We start from the raw sequence: 26,756 nt of genomic DNA, 5'->3' as shown, positions 1-26,756 counted from the left end.
AGGGTTTTATTTTCTTACTCTCTCCGGGCTGCGAGGGTTTTTTGTGAACACTGGGGGGAGGGGGAGGGATGGCCTGTGGTTGCTTATACGTCTAAGATACTTACCAGCTCACTGACCCTAAGCTCAGACCCTTGACTTGATCCGGGTTTTTCTCTGGACCCTGTTTTCTTCTACTTTTCTATTTTGGCGAAGAGCTAATAAATGACATGAAGACAAAATGTGAGAAGCTGTAAAGGCCCAGGGCCATTCAGAATGGTGACGGTGAAAGCCCCGCCCCCCACCTCGGGCTCTGAGGGGGCACCTGTGCTGTGGGTTCTTTCATTCAGCAAATACTTTTCTTTCTTACACTGTTCTCACTCTCACCTCCAAATGTGAAAGTTCATTAAAAGACAGTAGGAAATGCCCTCGCTGGTTTGGCTCAGTGGATAGAGCGTCAGCCTGCAGACTGAAGGGTCCCGGGTTCAATTCCCGTCAAGGGCACATACCTCGGTTGCAGGCTCCTCCCCAGCCCTGGTCAGGGCATGCAGGAGGCAACCAATCAATGTATCTCTCTCACTTCGATGTTTTTCTCTTTAAAAATCAATGGAAAAATATCCCCTGGTGAGGATTAAAAAAAAAGATAGTAGAAATGACAATCCAGTTCTTTTTCTTTAAATGTCTGTTTAATCTTGAGCATTTTAATTTAATTTAAAATTAATGAAGTTTGATTCATCAAACGATTCATCCTATTTAGTGTTTTGCTGACACTAAAGCATAAGGAGAATGTAGGTGGCATTTTGAATTGGAACATATAAATGACAGATTTTTAAAATAAACTACAAAACCGTATGAGAAGAATGCTTCACATTAAATAAGATTTGTCATCATAAAAGGTCAAAAATAATTTTATTAAAAATATACACAGAAATACAATAGAAATCTCTCCTTTCACCAGTAAAACAAGTATTCCATTAAGGATAATGATCAAGTTATCGATCCCTCCTTAGCTGTTTAAACTCACAGAAACATTTTAGTGAGAGCAGTTTTTAAAACAGCAGTAAGTAATATACTTTCCCTGGGAAAACATTTTTCAAATAACATTGTAAAATACTCTGATAATTTGCCTTTTATATTGATGTTGATAATGAAACATAGACATCTTATATGCAAAAGTATTTTCCAATCTCAATTTGCTATTTTGAATTTTTCATACGCATAAACCATATTCACTTTTGAATACTTTCGTTTCCATGCTCACTGTTGTAGGAGCTAAATAGTCATTTTTCACACATATTTAGTATGTGCAAACAGAACATTGAGATGGTCAAGTTTATTCCCAAAAGAATTTTGAATATATTTCTTTAAACTGTTTCTCTCAATAACTTCAGCTTTCCTTCAAAATAAAAATGAATTGACCCCCGCAGCCCCATATATAGCTCACATACTCAGTGCAGAACAGTGTGGGTGTATGGGAAGGGAGTGGAATGAGACGAAACCCCAGAACCAGGATGTCCAAATCCCGTCGTCGAGATAAGAGCCACAGGAAGTCAGGTTTTCACTCAGCTTTCTCCTCTGCCTTGGCTTTGACGAAGAACTCTGGCTTGTAGATGCAGCGGTAGGCCAGGAGCTGAGGGAGGGCTCCATAGGCTACGTTGAATGCCAGAAAGAGGATTTTCGCCTCCTCGGGGACTCTGTAGATGTAAGCAGTTCTAGCGTGAAGAGAAGCGCTGATGTGAGAAAACTGGGCCTGTTGCGGCAAAGAAAAGGGGCAGGCATGAATTTTGTGACCAGCTGGATGCGCGGTGAGTTCTGACTCATTCATTCAGACCTTGTCTCTATGCCCTCAAAGACTAGTGCTTTTGAACAATCCGTAGTCTTGAATATGTCACTGAACGTAGGGCCAGTCTGGACGGAACGGTTCAAATAAAGTATACCTGCTTTAGCGTGGCTTTATCATACCAGCTGTTTTATGACCCATCCAGGGCCCCGTAGCAAACATTAGTAGGTCAGTGTGATAGAAAAATCTGAATCAAATCTCAGGTGATTTTGTTTGTTTTGTTTTGTTTTTTCTGATTTGCATTCTGAGGATCCTATAATGCGACTCAGTTATGGCTCACAAAATGTGTTCCCATAAAAATGAAGAAAGTGCAGCCCTAGCCAGTTTGGCTCAGTGGATAGAGCGTCGGCCCCCAGACTGAAGAGTCCTGGGTTCGATTCCGGTCAAGGGCACGTACCTTGGTTGCAGGTTCCCCCGCCCTGGTCAGGATGCGTGCAGGAGGCAACCCATCCATGTGTCTCTCTCATATTGATGTTTCTCTCTTTCTCTTCCTCTCTCTAAAAATCAATGGGAAAATATCCTCGAGTGAGGATTAACCAAAAAAAAATGAAGGAAGTACGGAATTGAGAAGGCTAAAAGGTTTTTAGCATAACTATTTAAAAAGCAGCACTGGGGACCTCGGTTTCATGTATCAGTCTTTTACCTACTCCCTGGAGCAAAAGCTCAGAGCCCTTGATGATGTATTTTTTGCTTGTTTATTTATTCACGTATTTGTTTCTTACGCAACTTAAAAAACGCCAAGGTTTGTTTTGCGAGATGGGGTCGTTAACCAGCATGGGTGGGGCAGGGTTAGGGTTGCGCCCTGTAAAATGGCAAGGGTACACGCAGGCGACCTTTTCAAATCCAATTGTACAGAACGGAAAGACCAGCACTTCCCATCTGTACCTCTGTGCTTGTTCAGAACATACATCAGCGTGTGCCAAAAAGCGTCTTTTTTGATGCTTTTCATAAGAACACAGGGAAACTGCATTAGCAAAAGGCTTCTGTGAGCAGATTTCCTCAGGATCCTTGTGTCATTACAAAATGCAGTCGTGGAGTCTGCATTTCGGTTTCATGTCTTAGTGAAATTCAAGGTGACCATGAATAAAGAATTGGGAATCTGAATGTAATCAGTGGTGGATTAGATTCATCGGGATCCAAGTGAAGAAACAAAAGATGATACAATCAATCAAAAGAAGGCACAGAAGCCACGAGGAAAAAACCCATCTGCTTTAAATACATACAAGTTGTCTTCTCTTTCCTTCCCTCTGAAATCTGTTCATTCTGCTGAGCAGCTGACAGAGGAAGATGTTCCTGAGCCCTTGACCTTACTCCTTTTTTTTTTTTTTAAATATATTTTATTGATTTTTTACAGAGAGGAAGAGAGAGGGATAGAGAGTTAGAAACATCAATCAGCTGCCTCTTGCACACCCCCTACTGGGGATGTGCCCGCAACCAAGGTACATGCCCTTGACCGGAATAGAACCTGGGACCCTTGGGTCCGCAGGCCGATGCTCTATCCACTGAACCAAACCGGTTTCGGCTTGACCTTACTCCTAAGAAAAGGACCCACTTCCTTAAGCGGCGCGTGTGTGTGGATCTATATCAATGACGATGCTGTCACAGCCTACGCCTTCACGAATTACTGCTACGTTCCGGGGGCCTCTGGTACAACTCTGCTTCTGTCTGGAGGTGGTGTTGCCGAGGACACCTCTGCGCTGTGACCCGTGAGGCCCTGAGAGGACTCTGCCCCCCACACCCCTCCCCAGCGGCAGGCTCCAGGCCAACCCAGCCAGTGCTCAGCGTTTCACCTCCGGGCTTCGGAGCCAGGGGACCCTGAGAGCACAGGGCATTGGCGGGGCCGCTGCTGTGGACATTCCGGGACCCGGGACCGGAGCTTGGTCCCCGGCACTGTTTTTCCCTAGAGCCTATTTTCAGTAACTGTCTGAATATACATACTGTATTCTCCGGCGTATAAGACGACTTTTTGACCCAGGAAAATCTTCGCAAAAGTCAGGGGTCGTCTTATACACCGGGTGTCATCTTATATCCCAAACTCTGTATTTTAACTGGAAAAGTTGGGGGTCGTCTTATACGCCGGAAAATACGGCACTTTGTCTTCTGTACTAGAGGCCAGATTCAAACCCTGATTTTCTGAAACGGGGGTTTGGTGTCTCTGTCTTTATAGACACTTGTACGCGCCACAAAAAATCACCCAATGTGGGGCAGTGCCAGCCATCATGGAGAGGTTGGCAACAATCTGCAGCTGTGCATATTGTCTTCTGTACTAGAGGCCGGATTCAAACCCTGATTTTCTGAAACGGGGGTTCGGTGTCTCTGTCTTTACAGACACGTGTACTGTGGGAAGGGCGTTGCCTGACTGGCTGGCTCCGTTCCCGCTCCCGTGGCCCTGAGTGTGTTAACTGGATGGCGTGCCGGGCTCCCTGCCAAACCCATTGTGAAGCTGTCCCAAAACTTTCTCCCTGCTCTCTGACTTGTAGCTAATGAGACACAATATGCACAGCTGCAGATTAGCAAACGAACCTCCTGAGTCACACAACGCACTTCCCTTCCAGACTCTTACTGGAACTTCTGACAATAAAAACTGTAATAGCACCCAAGCTGGTGTGGCTCAGTGGATAGAGCGTCGGCCTGCAGGCCGAAGGGTCCCGGGTTCCATTCCAGTCAAGGGCACGGACCTTGGTTGCAGCCCCCGCCCCAGCCCGGGCCCTGGTCAGGGCTTGTGCAGGAGGCAACCAATCGATGTGTTTCTCTCAGTCTTGCCCTCTCTCTTCCACTCTCCCTAAAAAATCAATGGAAAAATGTCCTCGGGTGAGGATTAGGAAAAAAGAAAAGGTGTTGGGTTTGAGGATTACTCTTGAGACAGCGCTAAGCCGACCTAGTGAGGGCCAGGTGTAAAAGGGGAGGGGATGGGAGGTGTGAAGAATTATACCACGAGTTAAGCTCCTACAAAGTACCGTATTTTCCGGCGTATAAGACGACTTTTTAACCCAGGAAAATCTATACGCCCAGTCGTCTTATACGCTGGAAAATAAGTTCATTTGGTTCTTTTACCGACAGTAAGAAAATAAAAGGTGCAATGCCTTCATTTTCTTCCCTGTTCGTAAGAGCAAGTTGTTTTGGCTGGTTGTTTTTTCGTAAAAAATGCACGTTGTGTGAAGTCATTCCATAGCTGGTTCCATCTGCAGTTCAGTGAGCACCTACTGGAGCCCAGGGCGGGGCTAACAGCCGGGGGAGGAGCAGAATGGCAGGTTCTGCTTCCCAGGAGCAGACCCTTTGAAATGAGTCCCCTCTAGCCCTCATGGCGCGGCTCAGTGGTTGAGCGTCGACCTATGAACCAGGAGGTCACAGTTGGAGTCACGGTTCGATTCCCGGTCAAGGGCACATGCCCGGGTTGCAGGCTTGATCCCCAGGAGGGGGCTTGCAAGAGGCAGCCAGTCAATGATTCTCTCTCATCATTGATGTTTCTTTCTCTCCCTCTCCCTTCCTCTCTCTGAAATCAATCAATAAAAAATAAATAAAATTAGTCCCCTCTGGTTCTGTCTAGGACAGTACAGTGGAATTCCAAAACCTCACATTTAGAAGGACATCTTCAAGTGACCAGCTCTCAGTTCTCTTTGGTGGCCCTGGGGTTGAGAGACTGGTACATGGCACCGTGCACAGCGGGACCACCTGCTGCCTCTGGCGGTGGGCAAACCCCACAACCTCACGGGGCCTCATCTGTGTCCCTGATGGAGCACCCGCCAGGCGGTTACCGTGAGGCTTAAATAAAATAGGTCAGCAGAAACGTCTTCTAAGGAACCCCAAAACCAAGAGGCCCCGAGCCCGTGTGGCTCAGTGGATAGAGCGTCTGCCTGTGGACCGAAGGGTCCTGGGTTCAACTCCAGTCAAGGGCACATGCCCAGGTTGCGGGCTCGATCCCCAGTAAGGGGCGTGCAGGAGGCAGCCCGTCAATGATGCTCTCATCCTTGATGTTTCTCTCTCTTCCCCTCACCTTCCTCTGAAATCAATCAAAATTTAAAAAAAAAAAAAAAAGGCACAAAGGAGACATGTCCAATTAGTATGTCCTACCCACACACACCAAGCAGCGGTGTGTTCGGGTACTCAACCAGGACAGCCCAATGCCCAGTCAGCGTGCATAGCGGAGCGCGTTCTTAGGTACCTGCGCCAGGCCTCCCGCGTGAATCAGGGTGAGGTCAGCCATCCAGGAGCATCCGGGCACCACCAGTCCGTAAAGCGCCACCACAAAGTAGGGGACAGAATAGAACAGGTACACCAGCATCTGCATCAACAGAGAAACGTCACCACCAACCGGCCGGCCTGGCCCCAGGAAGAGCACAGAACACGGACACTTGGCAAAGGTGAGCGTGTTCATTCCCGCTTCCCAGGCGGAACCACGCGCTCCCATTTCTCCAAGAGCGAAGAGAGAAAAGCCTTAGGCTCCGTAACTACCTGACCTGGATCTTAGGGTACGCGGCAGGGTCCTTCAGGTAAGGCTCTTGAAACTGGGTATAAAACCGGCAGAGGTCAGCTGGGCAGTCCAGGGCAATCTGGGAACAGAAATGAATTCGTTATCAAGATGCAGTCCCAACAGTCCAGAGATGGAAGACGCTGACCATGCCTTGCCATACTAGCAGTCAGCAGCTGTGCGTCACTGCAGGTTGCCCAGGACCAAACCAGAGAGGGTCGGACCTGCATTACCACCATTTGTCCATCCAGAACTGAAATATCATTGCTGTTATGTACACATATAGATCTGTTGGACATAGAAATCGGGACTCAAAAGAACTGTTGGCCCAGAAAGAAACTCACTACAGACTGATTCATTTGCCTCTCAGCATAACCATTATTGCTTGTCTCATTTTCGGTTCCTATAAGTGTATTCCTAGTATCACATGAGCTCACTCATCTAGGGGAAATGATGAACAACACAGACTGAAGAACAAGAACAGCATTGATCAGACTGTCCGACCTCAGAGGGAAGGTAGGGGAGGGTGGGGACAAGGGAGATAGATCAACCAAAGGACTTGTGTGCTTGCATATGAGCCTAACCAGTGATCACGGACAACAGGGGGGTGGGGGCATACGTGGGGGGGGGGGTTGGGGTGGGAATGGGGGGGGGTTTGATGACAAATATGTGATACCTTAATCAATAAAGTAATTTTAAAAAAAAAAGATGCAGTCCCAGCCCTCGCTGGTGTGGTTCAGTGGATAGAGCGTTGGCCTGCGGACTGAAGGTCCCCAGGTTCGATTCCCGGTCGGGGCACATGCCCAGGCCTGATCCCAGTACGGGGCAAGCAGGAAGCAGCTAATCAATGATTCTCATCATTCTTTTTTCTCTCTATCCCTCTCCCTTCCTCTCTGAAATCAATAAAAATGTATTTAAAAACAAAAACAAAAAAAGATGCAGTCACAGCTGGCTCTTCTGTTGGCTGATGAGGCCAAATGTTCCAGCGTTAGTCACAAACAGCTTTGCTCTTTAACAAAAACTACGTGGGGGAGAAGGTCCTCCGTGAACGGGGAAGGGACCCTGCAGGTACCCTGGGAGCAGACGAGGCCCAGGCGAACGGAAACATCAAAGGAACCAAAATAGACTCCTTTTCCAGGTGCCCTTTAATAAGGGAGGGAAGATACTTCTATTTTTTTTTTTTAAGGACTTTTTAAAAATATATATACTTTTTTTTTATTTCAGAGAAGAAGGGAGAGATAGAAATATCAATGATGAAAATCACTGATCGGCTGCCTCCTGCACACCCCCTACTGGGGATCGAGGCCACAGCCCGGGCATGTGCCTCTGACCGGAATCGAACCCGGGACCCTTCAGTCTGCAGGTCGACACTCTATCCACTGAGCCAAGCTGGCGAGGGCGGAGGGAAGATACTTCTGGGTAGAGCTTGATCTAAGGACCTGAAGGAGGTGGCACGAAGCAGCCCAGAATAGCCATCTCCCCCCCCCCCCCCCGCCCGAGAGAGGAGGTGTGGGGTTGACCCCTCCAGGGCCTAATGCGAGGACTATCAGGTCAGCGTGCTAGGACGTCTGAGACGCACGTTACTTTGCTCTGTTCTGCTTACCAAGCCTCTAAACAGGCTAAATCCAGTTGCCAGGAGGAGGCATATGACCAACAGGAAGTCAAATGGTCTTCTCAGCAGGTCCTTCGCCTGGACTTCTTGAACGACCTAAAACAAGAGTTTGTAACCGCTGAGCAGGTCAGGGGGCCAGGGGAGAACCAGGGGTCCACGGAGGCAAGGGTGTCGGTGGGTGACGGGAGAGGGTGAAGACTCCCAACTCAGATCACCACCCCCAGCCGTGAAACTTTAGGACAATCATTTCCCCTTCAAGTCTCAGTTTCCTCCTCTGTGAAATGAGCAAATGGGGCCGAAACCGGTGTGGCTCAGTGGATAGAGCATCGGCCTGCGGACTCAAGGGTCCCAGGTTCGATTCCGGTCAAGGGCATGTACCTTGGTTGCGGGCACATCCCCAGTAGGGGGTGTGCAAGAGGCAGCTGATGGATGTTTCTAACTCTCTATCCCTCTCTCTTCCTCTCTGTAAAAAAATCAATAAAATATATTTAAAAAAAAGAAAGAAAGAAATGAGCAAATGGGGCCACGTGATCTCAAAGGGCCCCTCTGGCTCTGAGTCCACTTTTTTTTTTCTTGAAATAGCTTTCTTTTGTGTGATTACAAATATAAGGCACACTCATTTTTAAAATAAACCATAAATCGCCCTAGCCCGTGTGGCTCAGGGGATAGAGCATCAGCCTGCAGATGGAAGGGTCCCAGGTTCAATTCGGGTCAAGAGCACCTAGTACTTGGTTGTAAGCTCGATCCCCAGCAGGGGGCGTGCAGGAGGCAGCTGATCCATGATTCTCTCTCATCATTGATGTTTCTCTCTCTCCCTCTCCCTTCCTCTCTGAAATCAATAAAACTATATATTTTTTTTAAAAAAAAGGATGTTAGGGGTTCCAGTTGTCAGTGTGCCAACCTCAGTCTACGTGGCAGACGTCTGAATGTGAACAAACGAAATGTTTGTGAATTAAAATGTATTTTTCAAGAACTTATTCTTTTTTTAATATTATTTTTTTATTGTTGATATTTTGTTGTTGTTAATCCTCACTCAAGGGCATTTTCCCATTGATTTTTAGAGCAAGTGGAAGAGAGAGGGAAAGACAGAGAGAAACATGGATGTGAGAGAAACACATCGATTGGTTGTTTCCTGCACGAGCCCCGACCAGAGTCTGGGCCAGGGAGGAGCCTGCAACCGGGGTACGTGCCCTTGACGGGAATCGAACCCGGGACTGAGCCAAACCGTCCAGGGCAGCCGGCCAGGACTTTCACCCTGACACCTGGCTGGAATGGGAGGGAGGTACCGCAGAGGTGTCCTATAGCCCGTGTCCATGTGCCTGGATCTCCTGGTAATCGGACCCTAGGGTCAGGTGACCAGATCGTCCCGCTTTTGGCGGGACAGTCCCGATTTTTAACCATTTGTCCCGCGTCCCACGGCGTTTTTAAAAAGTCCCTATTTCAGCCGAAACCGGTTTGGCTCAGTGGATGGAGCGTCGGTCTGCGGACTGGAGGGTCCCAGGTTCGATTCCGGTCAAGGGCATGTACATTGGTTGCGGGCACATCCCCAGTGGGTGGTGTGCAGGAGGCAGCTGGTCGATGTCTCTCTCTCATCGATGTTTCTGGCTCTCTATCCCTCTCCCTTTCTCTCTGTGAAAAATCAATAAAATATATTTTAAAAATAATAACAAAATAAAATAAATAAATAAATAAAAAGTCCCTATTTCAAATAAGCGGGACGATCTGGTCACCTTACCCTAGGGCTGTGTGTGCTACCTCGAACGCAGTATCCCTCCAGCCTCCCCTGGGGACAGTAAAGGCACAGGTATCTCTGAAGAGGTGCCCAGGTGCTCAAACTCCAGGCCACCCACAGCCCAGACCGGGCGTCCTCAAACCACGGCCCGCGGGCCACATGCGGGTGTTTTTGCCGTTTTGTTTTTTTACTTCAAAATAAGATATGTGCAGTGTGCATAGGAATTTGTTCATAGGTTTTTTTTAAAAACTATAGTCCGGCCCTCCCACGGTCTGAGGGACAGTGAACTGGCCCCCGGTTTTAAAAGTTTGAGGACCCCTGGCCCAGACCAACCCCGCACTCAGCGCACACGCAGAACGTGAGGGGAGCAGCTCAGGGGACCCCTGGCCCAGGAAGCGGGCGCCATCGGACAGACAGTCTTGGCCACCAGAACTGACAGGCGTGACAGACACTGCAGAACCGACACAGTCACGCCGATCGCAGTCCCCAAAACTCCAGTCCCCGGCGGCGCACGGCTCAGTGGCCCCGTGGACGTGAGTGCGCCCTGCCAGCGTGAAGACGGGTCACATCTGACTTAATAAAAATCACCTTGGACGGGTAATGGCAATATTCCGGTGGCTGGTTATAGATCCTGAAGCCGGCCCAGACAGGAAGACACGTGTACGGTATGCTTAAGATGAAAGCAGGGCAAATGCGTGTCCCAAATTTCCCTGTTTAAAAAGAGAGAAAGGGAAAGTCAGAAGGTTACCCAAAGCATATGTAAACACAAGCACCATGTAGGGTACCTCCCCATCTCCAGTCATCTAAAATTTCGCTATGGACCAGACAATATTTTTAACCAGAAAAAAACAGATCAGCCGAAGCCGATGTGGCTCAGTGGATAGAGCGTCAGCCTGCGGACTGAAGGGTCCCGGGTTCGATTCCGGTCGAGGGCACATACCTTGGTTGCGGGCACATCCACAGTGGGGGGTGTGCAGGAGGCAGCTGATCTATGTTTCTCTCTCATCGATGTTTCTAACTCTCTATCCCTCTCCCTTCCTCTCTGTAAAAAATCAATAAAATATATATATTTTTTAAAAAAGGAAAAGAAAAACCAGATCAACTCAAAACTTGGGTGTTTAATAGGTATGTCCCAGCTACAGTATTTTTTTAAAATATATTTTTATTAATTTCAGAGAGGAAGGGAAGGGGAGAAAGAGAGAAACATCCATGATGAGAGAGCATCATTGATGAGCTGCCTCCTGCACGCCCCCTACTGGGGATCGAGCCCACAACCCGGGCATGTGCCCTTGGCCGGAACTGAACCTGGGAGTCTTCAGTCCGCAGGCTGGCTGACGCTCTATCCACTGCCGGCTACAGTATTTTTAAGGTGTATGTAGAATATCCTGATTTCCCGCATGCATAAATAACCTCATTTACATTAGCTTTAAAGAGTACTTCATTTTCAAGGGCATATATTGAGTTCCCACAGTGTGGCAGAGTTATATACAGGGCAGAGGGAAAGTAGGTTTACAGTTTTTTGTACAGAAAATGACAGTAATTAATAAATAACAATACAAGGATAGACTCTGTTTCATGTACTCACAGCTATCCACTACTTGTGCCCCACTCTGCACACCACAAAAGTTGTAAGAAGTATTTGCACACTGCATGTAGCCACAAACACAACACTTAACCCCTTCAAACCCCTCTCAAAGTCAGGCATCACTGATATTAAATTGCTTTGTTGTGCCCTAGCCGGTTTGGCTTAGTGGATGGACCTTTGGCCTGTGGACTGAAGGGTCCCAGGTTCGATTCCGGTCAAGGGCACATGCCCGGGTTGTGGGCTCGATCCCCAGTAGGGGGCGTGCAGGAGGCAGCCAATCAATGATTCTCTCTCATCATTGATGTTTCTCTCTCTCTCCCTCTCCCTTCCTCTCTGAAATCAGTAAAAATGTATTTTTTTAAAAATTTCCCTAGCCGGTTTGGCTCAGTGGATAGAGCATTGGCCTGGGGACTGAAGGGTCCCAGGTTCAATTCCAGTCGAGGGCACATGCCCAGGTTGCGGACTCGATCCCTAGTAGGGGGCGTGCAGGAGGCAGCCAAGCAATGATTCTCCCTCATCATTGATGTTTCTATATCTCCCTCTCCCTTCCTCTCTGAAATCAATAAAAATATTTTTTTAAATATATTTTATTGATTTTTTACAGAGAGGAAGGAAGAGAGATAGAGAGTTAGAAACATCGATCAGCTGCCTCCTGCCCACCCCCGACTGCACACCTCCTACTGGGGATGTGCCCACAACCAAGGTACGTGCCCTTGACCGGAATCGAACCTGGGACCTTTCAGTCCGCAGGCTGATGCTCTATCCACTGAGCCAAACCGGTTTCAGCAATAAAAATATTTTTTAAAAATTGCCTCGTTGCTCAATGTACATTTCTGAAAACTACTCAAAAGCATTTTTCAAGGTAAGATTCAATAGGGGCAGGGAAAGGAATCATTGCACAAAACAGCTTTTTGGTAAGCTCGGAATGACTTGGTGTTGGGACAACCAAAATAGCATCTCTCTTTAAAAGCAATCCCCATCGTTTCAGAAAAGGAAAGTGAATTTCAAGATCAAGTTTCTTACCGACGATGTTTCCTGGTACAAAAACCACCATGCTCATCATAATCGATCCGACCCAGTACAGGCCAATGTTTCTGTAACTCTCCCTGTAACGAGAAGACCTTGGCTTAGCATGCCACCTGCCAAAGATGAGCCACGGCGTTACCTTTATCCTAACAAAGTCCACGGACGGAAACCTACGGGAGAGTCCTAACCCGGACACAGGGAACCCTCGTGCTCACCCTCCATTTCCATGGGTGACAAACCACAGAACCCGCTCTGTCTCCTTTTGTTATTTTGTTTTTTGTGTTTGTTTCGCTAATCCTCACCCGAGGATATTTTCCCATTGATTTTTACTAGTAGAGCGAGTGGAAGGGAAGGGGAGAGACACAGAGAGAGAAACATTCATGTGCGAGAGACACATCGGTTGGTTGCCTCCTGCACACACACCCCGGCCAGGGAACTTGCAACCAAGGTACGTGCCCTTGACTGGAATCGAACCCAGGACCTTTCGGTCCAAGGGCCGGCACTCTGTCAACTGAGCCAAACCGGCCAGGGCTCTGTCTCTTTGAATAGGAACTTCACTGCTACCCTAACCTGTAGGCCACACGCCCTCGTCACTGCGAAAGGAGTCCTGCGTTTCACTCAGGTATGAAACAAAAAAGAAGGCTCAGAAAAGAACGGAAGCCGGCCCTGGCCGGTTTGGCTCAGTGGATAGAGCGTCGGCCAATGGACTGAGGGGTCCCGGGTTCGATTCTGGCCAGGGGCACATGCCCAAGTTGTGGGCTCGATCCCCAATAGGGGGCGTGCAGGAGGCAGCCGATCAATGATTCTCTCTCATCATTGATGTTTCTATCTCTCTCTCTACCCCTCTCCCTTCCTCTCTGAAATCAATAAAGAAATATATTTTAAAAAAAGAAAAGAAAAGAACGGAAGCCGAAACCAGTTTGGCTCAGTGGATAGAGCGTCGGCCTGCGGACTGAAAGGTCCCAGGTTCGATTCCGGTCAAGGGCATGTACCTTGGTTGCGGGCACATCCCTAGTAGGGGGTGTGCAGGAGGCAGCTGATTGATGTTTCTCTCTCATCGATGTTTCTAGCTCTCTATCCCTCTCTCTTCCTCTCTGTAAAAAATCAATAAAATATATTAAAAAGAAAAGAAAAGAACGGAAAATGGATCCACTGCCCAAATCATTGGAAGTACGAGTGATGAGATGGGAAGTGGACTTTCCCTGGTGTCACAGAATTTTGGCCAGAGCCCCTAAAGGTAAAGATAATAAGTGAGATATAGCCCAGCCAGTGTAGCTCAGTGGTTGAGCATCAACCCAGGAACCAAAGAGGTCGCCGGTTCGATTCCCGGTCAGGGCACATGCCCAGGTTGTAGGCTGGATCCCCAGTGTGGGGGGGGGGGGGGGTGCATGCAGGAGGCAGCCCATTGATGATGTTCCTCTCTCATCAACGTTTCTATCTCTCTATCCCTCACCCTTCCTCTCTCTCTAAAAATCAATATATATATATATATATATTTTTTTTTTTTTAAGTGATATATACCCCTAATCTTCTTCATAGGTGATGGTGACAAACAGATCTTTCAACTGATATCCCTATAACCCACCTCCATAAGGGGCTCCAAGACACTCCAAAGGAGACTCTTAGCCGGAACAGAGTGTGGTTCCCTTTCTGAACTGTGTGCTTCCTGCCCCGTCCCCACCCTGCCCCCACCCACCCCCACTCCCCAAGCCAAACCCATAGAGCCCTCGAGGGAGGCCCGTTCACATGACTGGGACTGTCAGTACAGGCAAGAGCCTTCTCTCCCGGTGGACGCTAACAGGGCTGCAGAAACTCTGGCCCACTCCTGACAGCATCCAAGCAGAGCCCGGGCATCCTCAGAAATACCTAGAGCTTGAGAAGAGGGAGGCTGGTGCCTAGGAAAGTCCAAAAATTAGCTGGAGCTGTCCTTGAGTTCACGATTCGGGGGTAGGGGGTGCGCACAGGGCATGCATTTGGTCCAGTTAAACATCAGCCTTGTACAGGGCAAGAGAAGAATGCATGGCCCTAGTCAGGGCGGCTCAGTGGATAGAGCATCAGCCTGCGGACCAGAGGGTCCTGGGTTCAATTCCGGTCAAGGGCATGTACCTTGGTTGCGGGCACATCCCCAGTGGGGGGCGTGCAGGAGGCAGCTGATCAATGGTTCTCTCCCATCCATGTTTCTGGCTCTCTATCCCTCTCCCTTCCTCTCTGTAAAAAAAATCAATAACATATATTTTAAAAATACATAAATAAATAAATAAAAAATAAAAAGGATGTGCTGGGCTTAAATTCCTGAAAGACACTGCTCTCAGAAGAGAACAGAATCAGGAAGTTAAGGTCTGCCCGAGCCACCACCGCCGCAGGGGTAACCCGCGAGCCAGGTGCCAAGGGCCGCCGGGTCTGTCTGACTCATCTCCAAGGAGCAGCCTTCAGTCCGGGACGCCCGTCTGTCCACTCGCCTCGGCGTCCCCCTTTACCTACCCACGCATCGGTTGCTAGGGCGACGGGGGCGCACGCACCGGCGAAGTCACTTACTCCCATGCGATGGCGGCCACCATCACCAGGTACATCAGGTAATGGGCGGAGCCGTCCCAGTAGCAGATCATGTGCCCGTGCGCCGTGTTCAGGTACGGTTCGCCCTGAGGGGAGCATGGAGAGGGAGCCCGCTTTACCTGGGACCCGGGCACCGCGTGTAAAGCACAACAGAACGGCCCTGACCGGTGTGGCTCAGTGGATAGAGCGTCGGCCTGCAGACTCAAGGGTCCCAGGTTCGATTCCGGTCAAGGGCATGTACCTTGGTTGCGGGCACATCCCCAGTAGGGGGTGTGCAGGAGGCAGCTGGTCGATGTTTCTTTCTCATCGATGTTTCTAACTCTCTATCCCTCTCCCTTCTGCTCTGTAAAAAATTAATAAAATATATTTTTTAAAAAAAACACACACACAACAGAACTGATGCGTGTAAGTCTGCTCAAAGGAAACTACGCTGCATCTCATAAAATCATGAGATCGGTAGGAAGGGGAAAGGACAGCTTGAGCCCCAGCTGGTGTGGCTCAGCGGATAGGGCATCTGCCTGTGGACCGTAAAGGACCCGGGTTCGATTCCGGTCAAGGGCGTTTACCTCGGTTGCAGGCTCCTCCCGGGCCCAGGTCCTGGCCGGGGCTCATGCAGGAGGCAACCAATAGGCAACCAATCGACGTGTCTCTCTCACATCACTGTTTCTCTCTGTCTTTCCCTCTCTCTATCCACTCTCCCTAAAAATCAATGGAAAAATATCCTCGGGTGAGGATTAAAAAATAATATAAATAATAAATAATAAAAAGCCATATCCTTGGATGAGGATTTTTTTTTTAAATGCCTACTGTTGCCGAAACTGGTGTGGCTCAGTGGATAGAGCATTGGCCTGCGGACTGAAGGGTCCCAGGTTCGATTCCGGTCAAGGGCATGTACCTTGGTTGTGGGCACATCCCCAGTGGGGGGTGTGCAGGAGGCAGCTGATTGATGTTTCTTTCTCATCGATGTTTCTAACTCTCTGTCCCTCTCCCTTCCTCTCTGTAAAATATCAATAAAATATATATATATTTTTTAAATGCCTACTGTTGCCCGGCTGGCGTGGCTCAGTGATTCAGCTCCGACCTATGACGTTGGCGTATGGGACGATGATTACCTCTCATCATGGATGTACTTTACTGGTATATGCGTAAGACGAACTTGGCCTTTCAGATGTAGTGATATTTTAATAATATTACACAAATTCTCAATTCATGTAAAGTTCGTCTTGTCCATTAAGTGTAGGTTAAGGAGGCTGGCCCTGGGGCCTAGGGCTCAGAACCGCAAAGCGGGGCCTTACCTCTCGCAGGTAGTGCGTCATGAACCCGTCGATGATTCCATCCTGCTCCAGGCCTATGATGAGGTTCACCACGCTGGTAAAGCCGAACACGGCGTACACTGGGGAGAGAGCAGCGGTGTACACGCAGCAGCCGGGAGACCATGCCACGGACCGTTTTAACGTTTTCTAGAAGGTCCCGTGGACGCTGTCCACACGGGCCAGCAGGCCATACCCCGGCACACGCAGCGGGATCTCCGCCTGGGTCGTGGGTCTGACATCGCTGCCCACGTGCGCTCACCGAGGGGACCCCCGCCCGGGGGTAAGAATGACAAACTCGCCCCCTAACTCTGTAGCCTCCTCCGCTCCCTACAGGCGGATGCCCAGGGCCACACCTGCACCCACCTGGACAAACCCTGTAACCAGTGGCCGAAGCATAGAGGTGACGACCAGGTTTAAAGTAATGACTCAGAAGAGTTCATTCCCAAACAGGCCAACTCCCCATGTGTCTAGCGTGTCTGCCCGACACCGCACTGGAGATCCTAGAGACGGACGGTGGCTGATGTGAAAGGGATGGTGGCTTTAAGAGGACAGGCCAGCCGAAACCGGTGTGGCTCAGTGGATAGAGCGTCGGCCTGCGGACTCAAGGGTCCCAGGTTCGATTCCGGTCAAGGGCATGTACCTTGGTTGCGGGCACATCCCAGTGGGGGGTGTGCAGGAGGCAGCTGATCGATGTTTCTCTCTCATCGATGTTTCTAACTCTCTATCCCTCTCTCTTCCTCTCTGTAAAACATCAATAAAATTTATTTTTTTAAAAAAATGAAGGAAATCCTGGGAGGGGACTGGGTACCAGCTCGTTGCTGGGCTTCCCACTGGGAGCGGGTGGGGTCCACAGCCTGGGAGAGGGGTAGCTTGGAGAAGAGGGCCACGTCACCCTGAAATACTCCTCCACTTCCTGCCACTTTACCCACAGTACTCACCGCCACGGAGGGACAGTGAACGGAGGGACAGTGACGGAGGCCACCTTGCTGAGCTGTTCAGTGGACACAGCAGCTCCCCTGCCGGGAGGGGAGGGAGGTAGGGGGTGCGGGGGGAGGGGGCAGACAGACATACCATAGAACAGCGGGTCCCGGGGTGGTTTTCTTTTGACGAGGATTCGAGCCAGCAGGGCCACCAGGAGCAGGATGAGGGCAGCGACCCCTACAATTGTCCAGAAGCTGCAAGGACCAGGACAGGGAGGTGGCCACTTAGCAAAATAAACAGCCGGAGCCGGGGATTTCCTGGCTGCTGAACGGCCTCTGCCCGCGGCCCAAGCGCTGGCGGCGTGAGTGACGTTTCTTTGCAGCTCCGTGGCCCCTCTTGCCCCGCCCCCGTGAGACTTTGGGGGACCAGAGCCACCAGCAACTCATTCTCTTGTCAGCCACCCCCTCTCCTCCTCTTCCCCCCGCCCCCCCCCCCCCCCCCCGGCACAGGTGATGTGTCCCAGCGGCTGCTGCCTCTGCTCCTCCAGCCCCTATCCCCTCAGAGGCCGACGGGCCACCTCCCTCAGTGCCAGCGGGAAACCCTGGGACCACACCCCAGGAACCACCTGGAGTCACAGTTACACACGCACACTTTCCGGGGGACGAAGAGCCACAGGCCACGTGTATCATCAAAGGTACCAGAGGGCCCTGGCCGGTGTGGCTCAGTGGATAGAGCATCGGGCTGCAGACTGAAGGGTCCCCGGTTCGATTCCCGGTCAGGGCCCATGCCCAGGTTGCAGGCTTGATCCCCAGTAGGGGGCTTGCAAGAGGCAGCTGGTCAATGAGTCTCTCATTATTATTTTTTTTTAAATATATTATATTGATTTTTTACAGAGAGGAAGGGAGAGGGATAGAGAGCTAGAAACACCGATGAGAGAGAAACATCCATCAGCTGCCTCCTGCACACCCCCCACTGGGGATGTGCCCGCAACCAAGGTACATGCCCTGGACCGGAATCGAACCTGGGACCCTTCAGTCCACAGGCCGACGCTCTATCCACTGAGCCAAACCGGTCAGGGCTCATTATTAATGTTTCTATCGCTCTATCCTTCTCCCTTCCTCTCTGAAATCAATAAAAATATATTTTAAATAATAATAATAATAATAAAATCAATAAAAATCAATATAAAAATAGCCTCAGGTGAGGATTAACAAAAAAAATTAACAAATAAAAATAAAGACATATGGCCATAACCGGTTTGGCTCAGTGGATAGAGTGTCGGCCTGCAGACTCAAGGGTCCCAGGTTCGATTCCGGTCAAGGGCATGTACCTTGGTTGCGGGCACATGCCCAGTAGGGGGTGTGCAAGAGGCAGCTGATCCATGTTTCTCTCTCATCAATGTTTCTAACCCTCTCTCTCTCTCCCTTCCTCTCTGTAAAAAATCAATAAAATATATTTTAAATAAAAAATAAAGACATATGGAGGAATATATATATATATATATATATATATATATATATTCTGCACCCGCTATGTGCCAGGCACTGTGGATGAACAGGAGAGGGCCTATCTACCGGGGGACCCATCTCAACGGACTCTGAGCTCTCCCACCCTGGAGGTCACTGCAGGTCCCACAGAGGCACTCTCCCTCTCACACCTCTGGGACCAACAGGGTTTCCAGTTCCACGGGAGGCACGGCCTGACCCACTCCAGAGCCTCAACAGCCCTAGAGAGCAGCCAAAAGCACCGCTTGTGCCCGGCCGGTGTGGCTCAGTGGTTGAGCATCGACCTATGAACCAGGAGGTCCCAGGTTCGATTCCCGGTCAGGGCACACGCCCAGGTTGCGGGCTCGATCCCCAGTGTGGGGCCTGCAGGAGGCAGCCGATCCATGATCCTCTCCCATCATTGATGTTTCTGTCTCTCTCTCTCCCTCTCCCTAACTCCCTGAAATCAATAAAAATATTTTTTATTTTTATTTTATTTTAAATATATATTTTATTGATTTTTTACAGAGAGGAAGGAAGAGGGATAGAGAGTTAGAAACATCGATGAGAGAGAAACATCGATCAGCTGCCTCCTGCACACCCCGCACTGGGGATGTGCCTGCAACCAAGGTACATGCCCTTGACCGGAATCGAACCTGGGACCCTTCAGTCTGCAGGCCGACGCTCTATCCACTGAGCCAAACCGGTTAGGGTGATAAAAATATTTTTTAAAAAATCAAAAACACAAAAGCAGCACTTCTCTGATGAGATCCCTCCAGACCCTCAACATGCAGACTTTGGAAAACCTTCGCCGTACGGCCCTGGGACCCCTGGAAAGCACCCTTCTCAGTCACAGGTCCCACAGCCCACGGACGCCTTCTGGTCACTGAGGGACAAACCCCTGCTGAGGTTCACCCCGTGCGCCTGCCCTGGGATGTGAGCCAGGCACCCCTCAGAAATCTGCCCCCGACGTCAAGGTCGGAAAGCGACCCATCCAGCCTGCAGGGAGATGGGTCCCAAGGAGATGGGCCACAGGTGCAGAAAGCCATCTCTCCAGGACACAGAGGGAGCGGAGTGGGCTCTGGGTATCCGCTACCCCCTAGGCTTACAGAATCAAGATGCTTCAGGGGCCGAAACCGGTTTGGCTCAGTGGATAGAGCGTCGGCCTGCGGACTCAAGGGTCCCAGGTTCGATTCCGGTCAAGGGCATGTACCTTGGTTGCAGGCATGTCCCCAGTTGGGGGTGTGCAGGAGGCAGCTGATCGATGTTTCTCTCTCATCGATGTTTCTAGCTCTCTATCCCTCTCCCTTCCTCTCTGTAAAATATCAATAAAATATATTTTTTAAAAAAAAAGATGCTTCAGGGGCAGGGCAATGGGAACATACACATTTTTTTTAATATACCCGGATGAGGGTGATGCTGAAAGTCTGCCCGAGGACCCCTGTTAAGGTGTAAAAATTGGTGAATGGATGAGGGAGGGAATGAGGGGGACAGGAAGCGAGGAAAGAGATATGGATGAATAGATGAATGGTGGATGGATGGATGGATGGATGGATGGATGATAGATGGTGGATAGTGGATGGATGATGGAGAATGGGTGGGGGATGATGGATGGACATATGGATGGATGATGGGTGATGGATGGTAGATGATGAATGAATGGATGGATGGTGGGTCAATGGAAGGATAGATGATGGATGGATGATTGATGGATGATGGATGGGTGGAAGGATGACACAATTTAATGATAAGAATGAATATGACTGTGGTGTCCAGGTAGGAGACTGACATAGGAACTTTCTAGAGGTGAACATCCGCGGATACTCCAGGCTCCTCCTGCGGGAATGAGCTGCCGATGGAGGAGAGGGTGGGGCAGGAAGCTGATCTAGAGCTGGGACATGATGCTGAGCTGAAGCATCCGTGATGAGGTCAATAGTTTGTGCACCATGTAAGCCGACGGGCATATTCCTCACAGCCTGAGGCGGGCGGTGGCCAGGGGGTACCCCTATCCCTGCTGCTACCGAAGACCCCAGCGGACAGCAGCACCATCGCGGAGCGGGCGCCCTTCGGGAGCACAGAGGGCCGTGTAAGCTGGTGCAGGGCATCCTCTAGAGGAGCGAAGATGGAGGGGAAACTGGGGCAGTACACCGTCTGTGTCCCCCGGGACAGCCACGTGCAGGGCCTGCGCAGAACAGGGAGAGATGGGCCCAGCAGGACCGGAGGGTGGGGGGCAGGGGGAGGGCTTTGACTAAGCCAAGGGTGGAAAAGCTGTTGGTCTTGGGATGGGGGGTTGGAGGAGGGCAGAGGCTACCGATGCCCTTCTGAAAACAGGAGAACAGAAACCTAGTGAGAGGGGACGTGTATGCGTGTGTATGAGCCGAGTGTGTGTGTGTGTGTGTGTGTGTGTGTGTGTGTGTGTGTCTCAGAGACAGAGACAAAGACAGACAGAGACCCCATCCCTTTTCTGGCTCCTCAGCCTAATCTGCTCTTTCTTTTTTAAAAAATATATTTTTATTGATTTTTTTACAGAGAGGAAGGGAGAGGGACAGAGAGTTAGAAACATCGATCAGCTGCCTCCTGCACACCCCCACTGGGGACGTGCCTGCAACCAAGGTACATGCCCTTGACCGGAATCGAACCTGGGACCCTTCAGTCCGCAGGCCGACGCTCTATCCACTGAGCCAAACCGGTCAGGGCAATAAAATATATATTTTTAAAAAGAGTCAGGACAGTTAAGGGATGCCCAAGGTCCCAGAGCAGTCCAGTGTGGCTGCAGCACTAGCATGAGGGGCGGGGCTGGGCTGGGGGGCAGGGCCCTCAGGCAGGGAAGCCCCGAAGGGAGGCTCTGCTGTGGTCCAGTTCGGAGAGGACCGGTCCCAGGGGGGACGGGACAGAGGGGACAGATGCTAACCCAGCCCCAGGACTGACGCAGGGGCGGGACGTCCGGCCTGCAGGCCACGTAAGGCCCGAGAAATCATTTGGGCTGGCCCTGCCAAGGCATTAGGGGTGAGCTTATTAAATGTTTGACTAAATATAGCAGGCTGATTTTTTTTTTTTAATCCTCACCTGAGGATATTTTTCCATTCATTTCAGAGAGAGTGGAAGAGAGAGGGAAAGAAACATCGATGTGAGAGAAACACATCGATGGACTGCCTCCTGCACAACACCCCAACCAGGGGCCGGGCCGGGGAGGAGCCTGCAACCCAGGTCCTTGCCCTTGAACCGGAATCGAACCCGGTAACCCTTTGGTCTGCAGGCTGATGTTCTATCTACCGAGCCAAACTGACTAAGGCTATCAGGCTAATTTTTAAAAATATATATATTTTATTGATTTTTAACAGAGAGGAAGGGAGAAGGGATAGAGAGCTAGAAACATCGATGAGAGAGAAACATCCACCAGCTGCCTCCTGCACACCCCCCACCAGGGATGTGCCCGCAACCAAGGCACATGCCCTTGACCGGAATCGAACCCGGGACCCCTCAGTCCACAGACCGACGCTCTACCCACTGAGCCAAACCGGCTTCGGCAGGCTAATGTTTAAGTGGATAACTTTGTAGGGCCCATGAATGATGTTACAAATATCCCAATGGCCCTCGGCAGAAAAAAAAGGTTCCCCATCCCTGACTTCCGGGGAAGGGGACAGCGGGAAGGAGGGAGGGGAGGAAGAAGAGGGAGGGGTCCCAGGCCACTGGGATTGTAACCTGCAGGCGGATGGGAAGAACGGATGGAACCAATTATTCACAACCACAGGGCTCAGCAGTGTGCTCAAGGATACCAGTTCTCAGTAAATGCCATCACCGCGTTCCCAGTGGCTCCGGCCAAAACCTCAGGGTCATCCTCCCCACACCACCCTCCGGTAAGCTAAGCGGCGACTCTCCCTGCAAAACATCCCCCCGTCACCAGCCACCTCCCTCTCCCTGCACTGTCCCCCTACCTGGAAGGCTCTGTCCCCAGACGTTCCCGTGGCCACCTCCTGCAGCTCAAGGGTCACCTCCTCCAAGAAGCCCTCCCTGACTAACCCGTTCCCTTCCCGGTCACCCTATCGTGTGTGTTGCCCCGTTTCATTTGTTGTCTGTCTCCACACACGGCCTCCCCAGTCGTCTCTGGTTCGTTCACAGGTATAGCCCCAACACTTACAACAGTGCCAAGTATACAGTAGGCACTCAATAAATATTAGTTGAATTGCTTTAAGTGCCATTTTAGGGGTGCAGGGGACCGCTCCGGATGGATGGGTGCCATCTGGGCACGGGAGGCAGCCAGTGGCGGCCCGAGCCGCCGTCGAGGAGGAAGTCACGGCCCTGTGGGCAGACACTTCTCCGCAGCCTGAAAAATCTGGAGGGGGGTTTGCCGTCTCCAGTCTGATGCAATTTCCTTAGCACCAACTGCTGCTGTGGGCAACAACACAGGTTACTTCCTCCTCCCGCAAACGGGGAACATCAGCCGGCGAGGAGCCTGGCATCTTTCCCGACGCTGGGCAGGCCTGCAGCTGCTGCTGCTGCTGGGTCACTTAGCCAGGGATCCCCCCACCCCACCCCCAGGGACAGGGCTCTGAACCAAACCCACCTGAGGCCACCTGAGGCCCCACCCATTTCCTCAGCAGCCAGGCACAGCCCCCTCTACCCCCCCTTCTTCCCTCCCCCTGGCTCCCTGCTCCCCCATCCCACCCGTCTCTGCGGGTCCTGCCAACAGAATGCCAAGTGCAGGCCATTGGACAGACCAGAACACTGAGGCCAGGCCACACACCCTCAGTGCCCAGGTCGGGCCTGGAACCCAGGTCTTTGCCCCCCCCCCCCCACCACACCCCCCCCGGTTCAGGGCTAGCTCTGCTATCATTGTGAACAGTTCCTAACATTAAAGAGACATGAGAAGTCTGTGTGTGTCCATACATGGTAACATTCCTGGGAAAACGCGCCCCGAGCCAGGCAGGCAGGGCGCACAGCTAGCGCGCCGGGCACTTCGCCGCCGGTGTGTCCTCCCGCCTCCACCCCTGCCCCGGGCTCCTCAAGGGCAGGGGCACCGCCTTCCTGATCCCTGCACCCGGGGACCTGGCACTGCGCGGGTCCCCAGCAGCCGGCCCAGAATTGCGCGCAATGGCAAGGATGCCAGCCTGAGCCAGGACCCTGGTGGGTATCCCCCCCCCCCCGCCCCGGGCACCTCCTTTCCCCCTCTGCACCCCTCCCCGCCCTCCCCTTCCCTGTCCAGCCCGGAGCCCTGGAGGCCGGCGACCCAGGAACCCCATCTGAAAAGTTTGCCGCGCTCCAACCCCAACGCACATCCTCCAACCCCACCCGCGTGCGCCCACTCACTGGTGCTGGGCCGCCAGGTGGTTGAAGACGTAGGTGACCGGGATGGCCGAGAGGGACAGCACGAAGACCCCGGTGGCCGCCGTCGCGCTCATCGCCGCCACCCGCCGCTCGCCCTTCACCGCATTTCGCGCGGCCGCTCCGCCCCCTGCTTCCGGCGGGAGCCCTCCGAGCGCCCGGGGCCCCGCGCTCACAGCGCCCCCTCCGCCCGCCCGCACCGCCCGCACCGCTCCGCTCCGCTCGGGGCGCAGGGCGGCCGCGCACACCCAGGGGGCGCCCTCGCGGTCCTCCAGCCCCGGGGGCCGGGGCTCAGACGGGAGCGCCAGGCCCGCCGAGGGGCGGCGACAGCAGCGTCCTGCCCGGGGACAGGTGCCCGCGGGGCACGTGCGCTCTGCGGGGAGGCGGCGGCTGAGAGGCGCACCAGCGGGGGGCGGGGCCAGAACGGGGGCGGGGCCAGTGCGGGGCGGAGTTGGGGGGCGCCCTCCAGAGCATCCACTTGGGGAACCCTTCGCCCAGAGTCAGGAAGGGACTGATGACCCCGAAACCTAGGAACCTCTCCACGGAGCAGCCATCCGCGGGCAGCAAGCGCAGCTCCTGCATAGAGTCCTAATTCCGTTTTATTTTTATTTTTTTTAAGATTTCAGCCCTGGCCGGCTTGGCTCAGTGGATAGAGCATCAGCCTGCGGACTGAAGGGTCCCGGGTTCGATTCCGGCCAAGGGCACATGCCTGGGTTCGGGCTTGATCTCCAGTAGGGGGCGTGCAGGAGGCGGCTGATCAGTGATTCTCTCTCATCATTGATGTTTCTCGCTCTCTCTCCTTCTCCCTTCCTCTCTGAGATCAATAAAGAAATATATTTAAGCCGAAACCGGTTTGGCTCAGTGGATAGAGCGTCGGCCTGCGGACAGAGGGGGTCCTGGGTTCGATTCCGGTCAAGGGCATGTACCTTGGTTGCGGGCACATCCCCAGTGGGAGGTGTGCAGAAGGCAGCTGATTGATGTTTCTAATTCTCTATCCCTCTCCCTTCCTCTCTGTAAAAAATCAATAAAATATTTTTTTAAAAAAGAACTTGAGGTCTTCTGCTTTTCACACGCTTGTTTCCCATTCTTTTTAAAAATATATATTTTTTTATTGATTTCAGAGAGGAAGGGAGAGGGAGAGAGATAGAAACATCAGTGATGAGAGAGAATCATTGATTGGCTGCCTCCTGCACACCCCCTACTGGGGATGGAGCCCGAAACCCAGGCATGTGCCCTTGATGGGAATCAAACCCGGGACCCTTCAGCCTGCAGGCCGAGGCTCTATCCACTGAGCCACACCGGCCAGGGCTCATTTCCCATTCTTTAATCCTTCTGAGAAAAGTTGTGTTTGTGTTCTTATGAAAGGCCGCACACTCCAGGTGTATAGGCAAGGGGCAGTCAGCCTGATTGATCTGTGGCGTGCATAGGGACAGGACAGATGACCTGGGAATGACCGGGGCAAGGATGGTGTGCCTAGGTGGGTAGATCACTAGGATCCTGTCCGGAGAAGGGACCACAGAGTGGCCAGTGTACTCAGTAAACAGTAAGCAGCTGTAAACACTAAGTTGCATTAAATACTAAGGTTTATCTTCTGTAGCCATGAGTGCCCTGACAAGGGCTGCAGCTTTTTTTTTTTTTTAATATATTTTATTGATTTTTTACAGAGAGGAAGGGAGAGGGAAAGCATTAGAAACATCGATGAGAGAGAAACATCGATCAGCTGCCTCCTGCACACCCCCTACTGGGGATGTGCCCGCAACCAAGGTACATGCCCTTGACCGGAATCGAACCTGGGACCCCTCAGTCCGCAGGCCGATGCTCTATCCACTGAGCCAAACCGGTTTCGGCAGGGCTGCAGCTTTTAATGTGGCTATTTGAGTGTGTGTGTGTGTGTGTGTGTGTGTGTGTGTGTGTGTTAGAAAAAAAATATTTATTTTTAATTTCAGAGAGGAAGGGAGAGGAACAGAGAGAGATAGAAACATCCATGGTGAGAGAGAATCATTGATCGGCTGCCTCCTGCACGCCCCCTAATGGGGATCAAGCCCGCAACCCCGGGCATGTGCTCTTGAACAGAATCGAACCCAGGACCCTTCAGTCTGCAGGCCGACACTCTACCCACGGAGCCAAACCAGCTGGGGCAACATACCCTCCATTGGTTTGCCTGTCACACCATAATGTCCTGTCCTCATCGACACAGAATATTTCTTCTCTCTTGCCAGCCACGATCATTTCACACTCCTCCCTCTTGCCTCCTTTGGGTGAAAGCATTATTATGTGAAATAATATTCACAGAGCATTGACTGGAGGGTCCTTGATCAGAGCTGGCAGGTAGGTCAAGCTGACACGTGAGCAGAACCCTGTGGTGTGTCCCGTGGGGGAGGTCTCTAAACTCAAGCAAATGGGGGCTATTTTGGGGGTGATGATGGCTGTATGCCCAGCACTAAACACAGTGCCAGGCATAGAGCACATGCTCTTAATGGATGTTAACTCAAGAGGAAAAAAAAAAAGAGAGAGAGAGGAAGCAAGCAAGGTGGGGTTAAAAAAAAAAAGAGGGGGGAGGGAACCAGAGAAGGAGGAAGTCTGCAAGAAAGTGATAAGAAAGTGACGGTAGCGGTGAAGTTAGCATGTGAATGTTGGTCCAGTGGTCCAGGGCGGTTGCTCCGTGAGGTCTGCACCCTGGTCCTTGGTTTCCTAGCAACCAACGCGAGAGAGGAAACACAATCAGTGGTCACGTGCACCGTGCCCATAAGATAAAAAAACAGAGCAGATGCTCAGAAGCGTTCTCCCCGGGGGCCCTCTCCAAGGGAACACTGTGTCGTATAGCATGTCCTCAGCACCATTTTCCTGCTCCAAATATAGAACCTGAATTCGGAACAGCTGTCTCTTAGCACAGCCTCAAGGCGAGTGTCTGGCTTGTTTGCCAA

At 51.4% G+C, this 26,756-nt stretch overlaps 1 protein-coding gene across 2 annotated transcripts; it reads right to left on the bottom strand.

Moving 5' to 3' along the window:
* Positions 1-107: 107 nt before the first annotated feature.
* Positions 108-24,179, bottom strand: TM6SF1 (transmembrane 6 superfamily member 1). Of its 2 annotated transcripts, none has more exons than XM_079764129.1 (10): positions 23,818-24,176; positions 17,177-17,280; positions 16,088-16,185; positions 14,775-14,878; positions 12,237-12,319; positions 10,217-10,338; positions 7,888-7,992; positions 6,274-6,366; positions 5,979-6,098; positions 108-1,726 (listed from the first exon to the last, which is right to left on the bottom strand). In XM_079764129.1, exons 1-10 carry the CDS (start codon positions 23,907-23,909, stop codon positions 1,535-1,537), a joined length of 1,113 nt encoding a protein of 370 aa, XP_079620255.1. In that variant the 5' UTR covers positions 23,910-24,176; the 3' UTR covers positions 108-1,534. The 2 variants fall into 2 exon arrangements, with proteins under 2 accessions (XP_079620255.1, XP_079620256.1); XM_079764130.1 differs by having other exon boundaries at positions 1,589-1,726; positions 6,269-6,366; positions 23,818-24,179.
* Between the last annotated feature and the right edge of the window lie 2,577 nt (positions 24,180-26,756).

This window comes from Cnephaeus nilssonii (genome assembly GCF_951640355.1).
Source record: "Cnephaeus nilssonii genome assembly, chromosome: 24".
Classification (NCBI taxonomy): domain Eukaryota; kingdom Metazoa; phylum Chordata; class Mammalia; order Chiroptera; family Vespertilionidae; genus Cnephaeus; species Cnephaeus nilssonii.
The sequence above is the reverse complement of the archived record's forward strand: the minus strand, read 5'-3'. Positions and strand labels throughout refer to the sequence as shown.

What these genes read in the sequence shown, in the direction of transcription:
- TM6SF1 (XM_079764129.1), bottom strand. Translation starts at nt 23,909, where the DNA reads ATGAGCGCGACGGCGGCCACCGGGGTCTTCGTGCTGTCCCTCTCGGCC. An exon ending in CACCTGGCGGCCCAGCACCA is followed by an intron (nt 17,281 to 23,817) that starts GTGAGTGGGCGC and finishes TGGTCCTTGCAG; the next exon opens with CTTCTGGACAATTGTAGGGG. An exon ending in TTAGCCTGTTTAGAGGCTTG is followed by an intron (nt 6,367 to 7,887) that starts GTAAGCAGAACA and finishes TTCTGTTCCCAG; the next exon opens with ATTGCCCTGGACTGCCCAGC.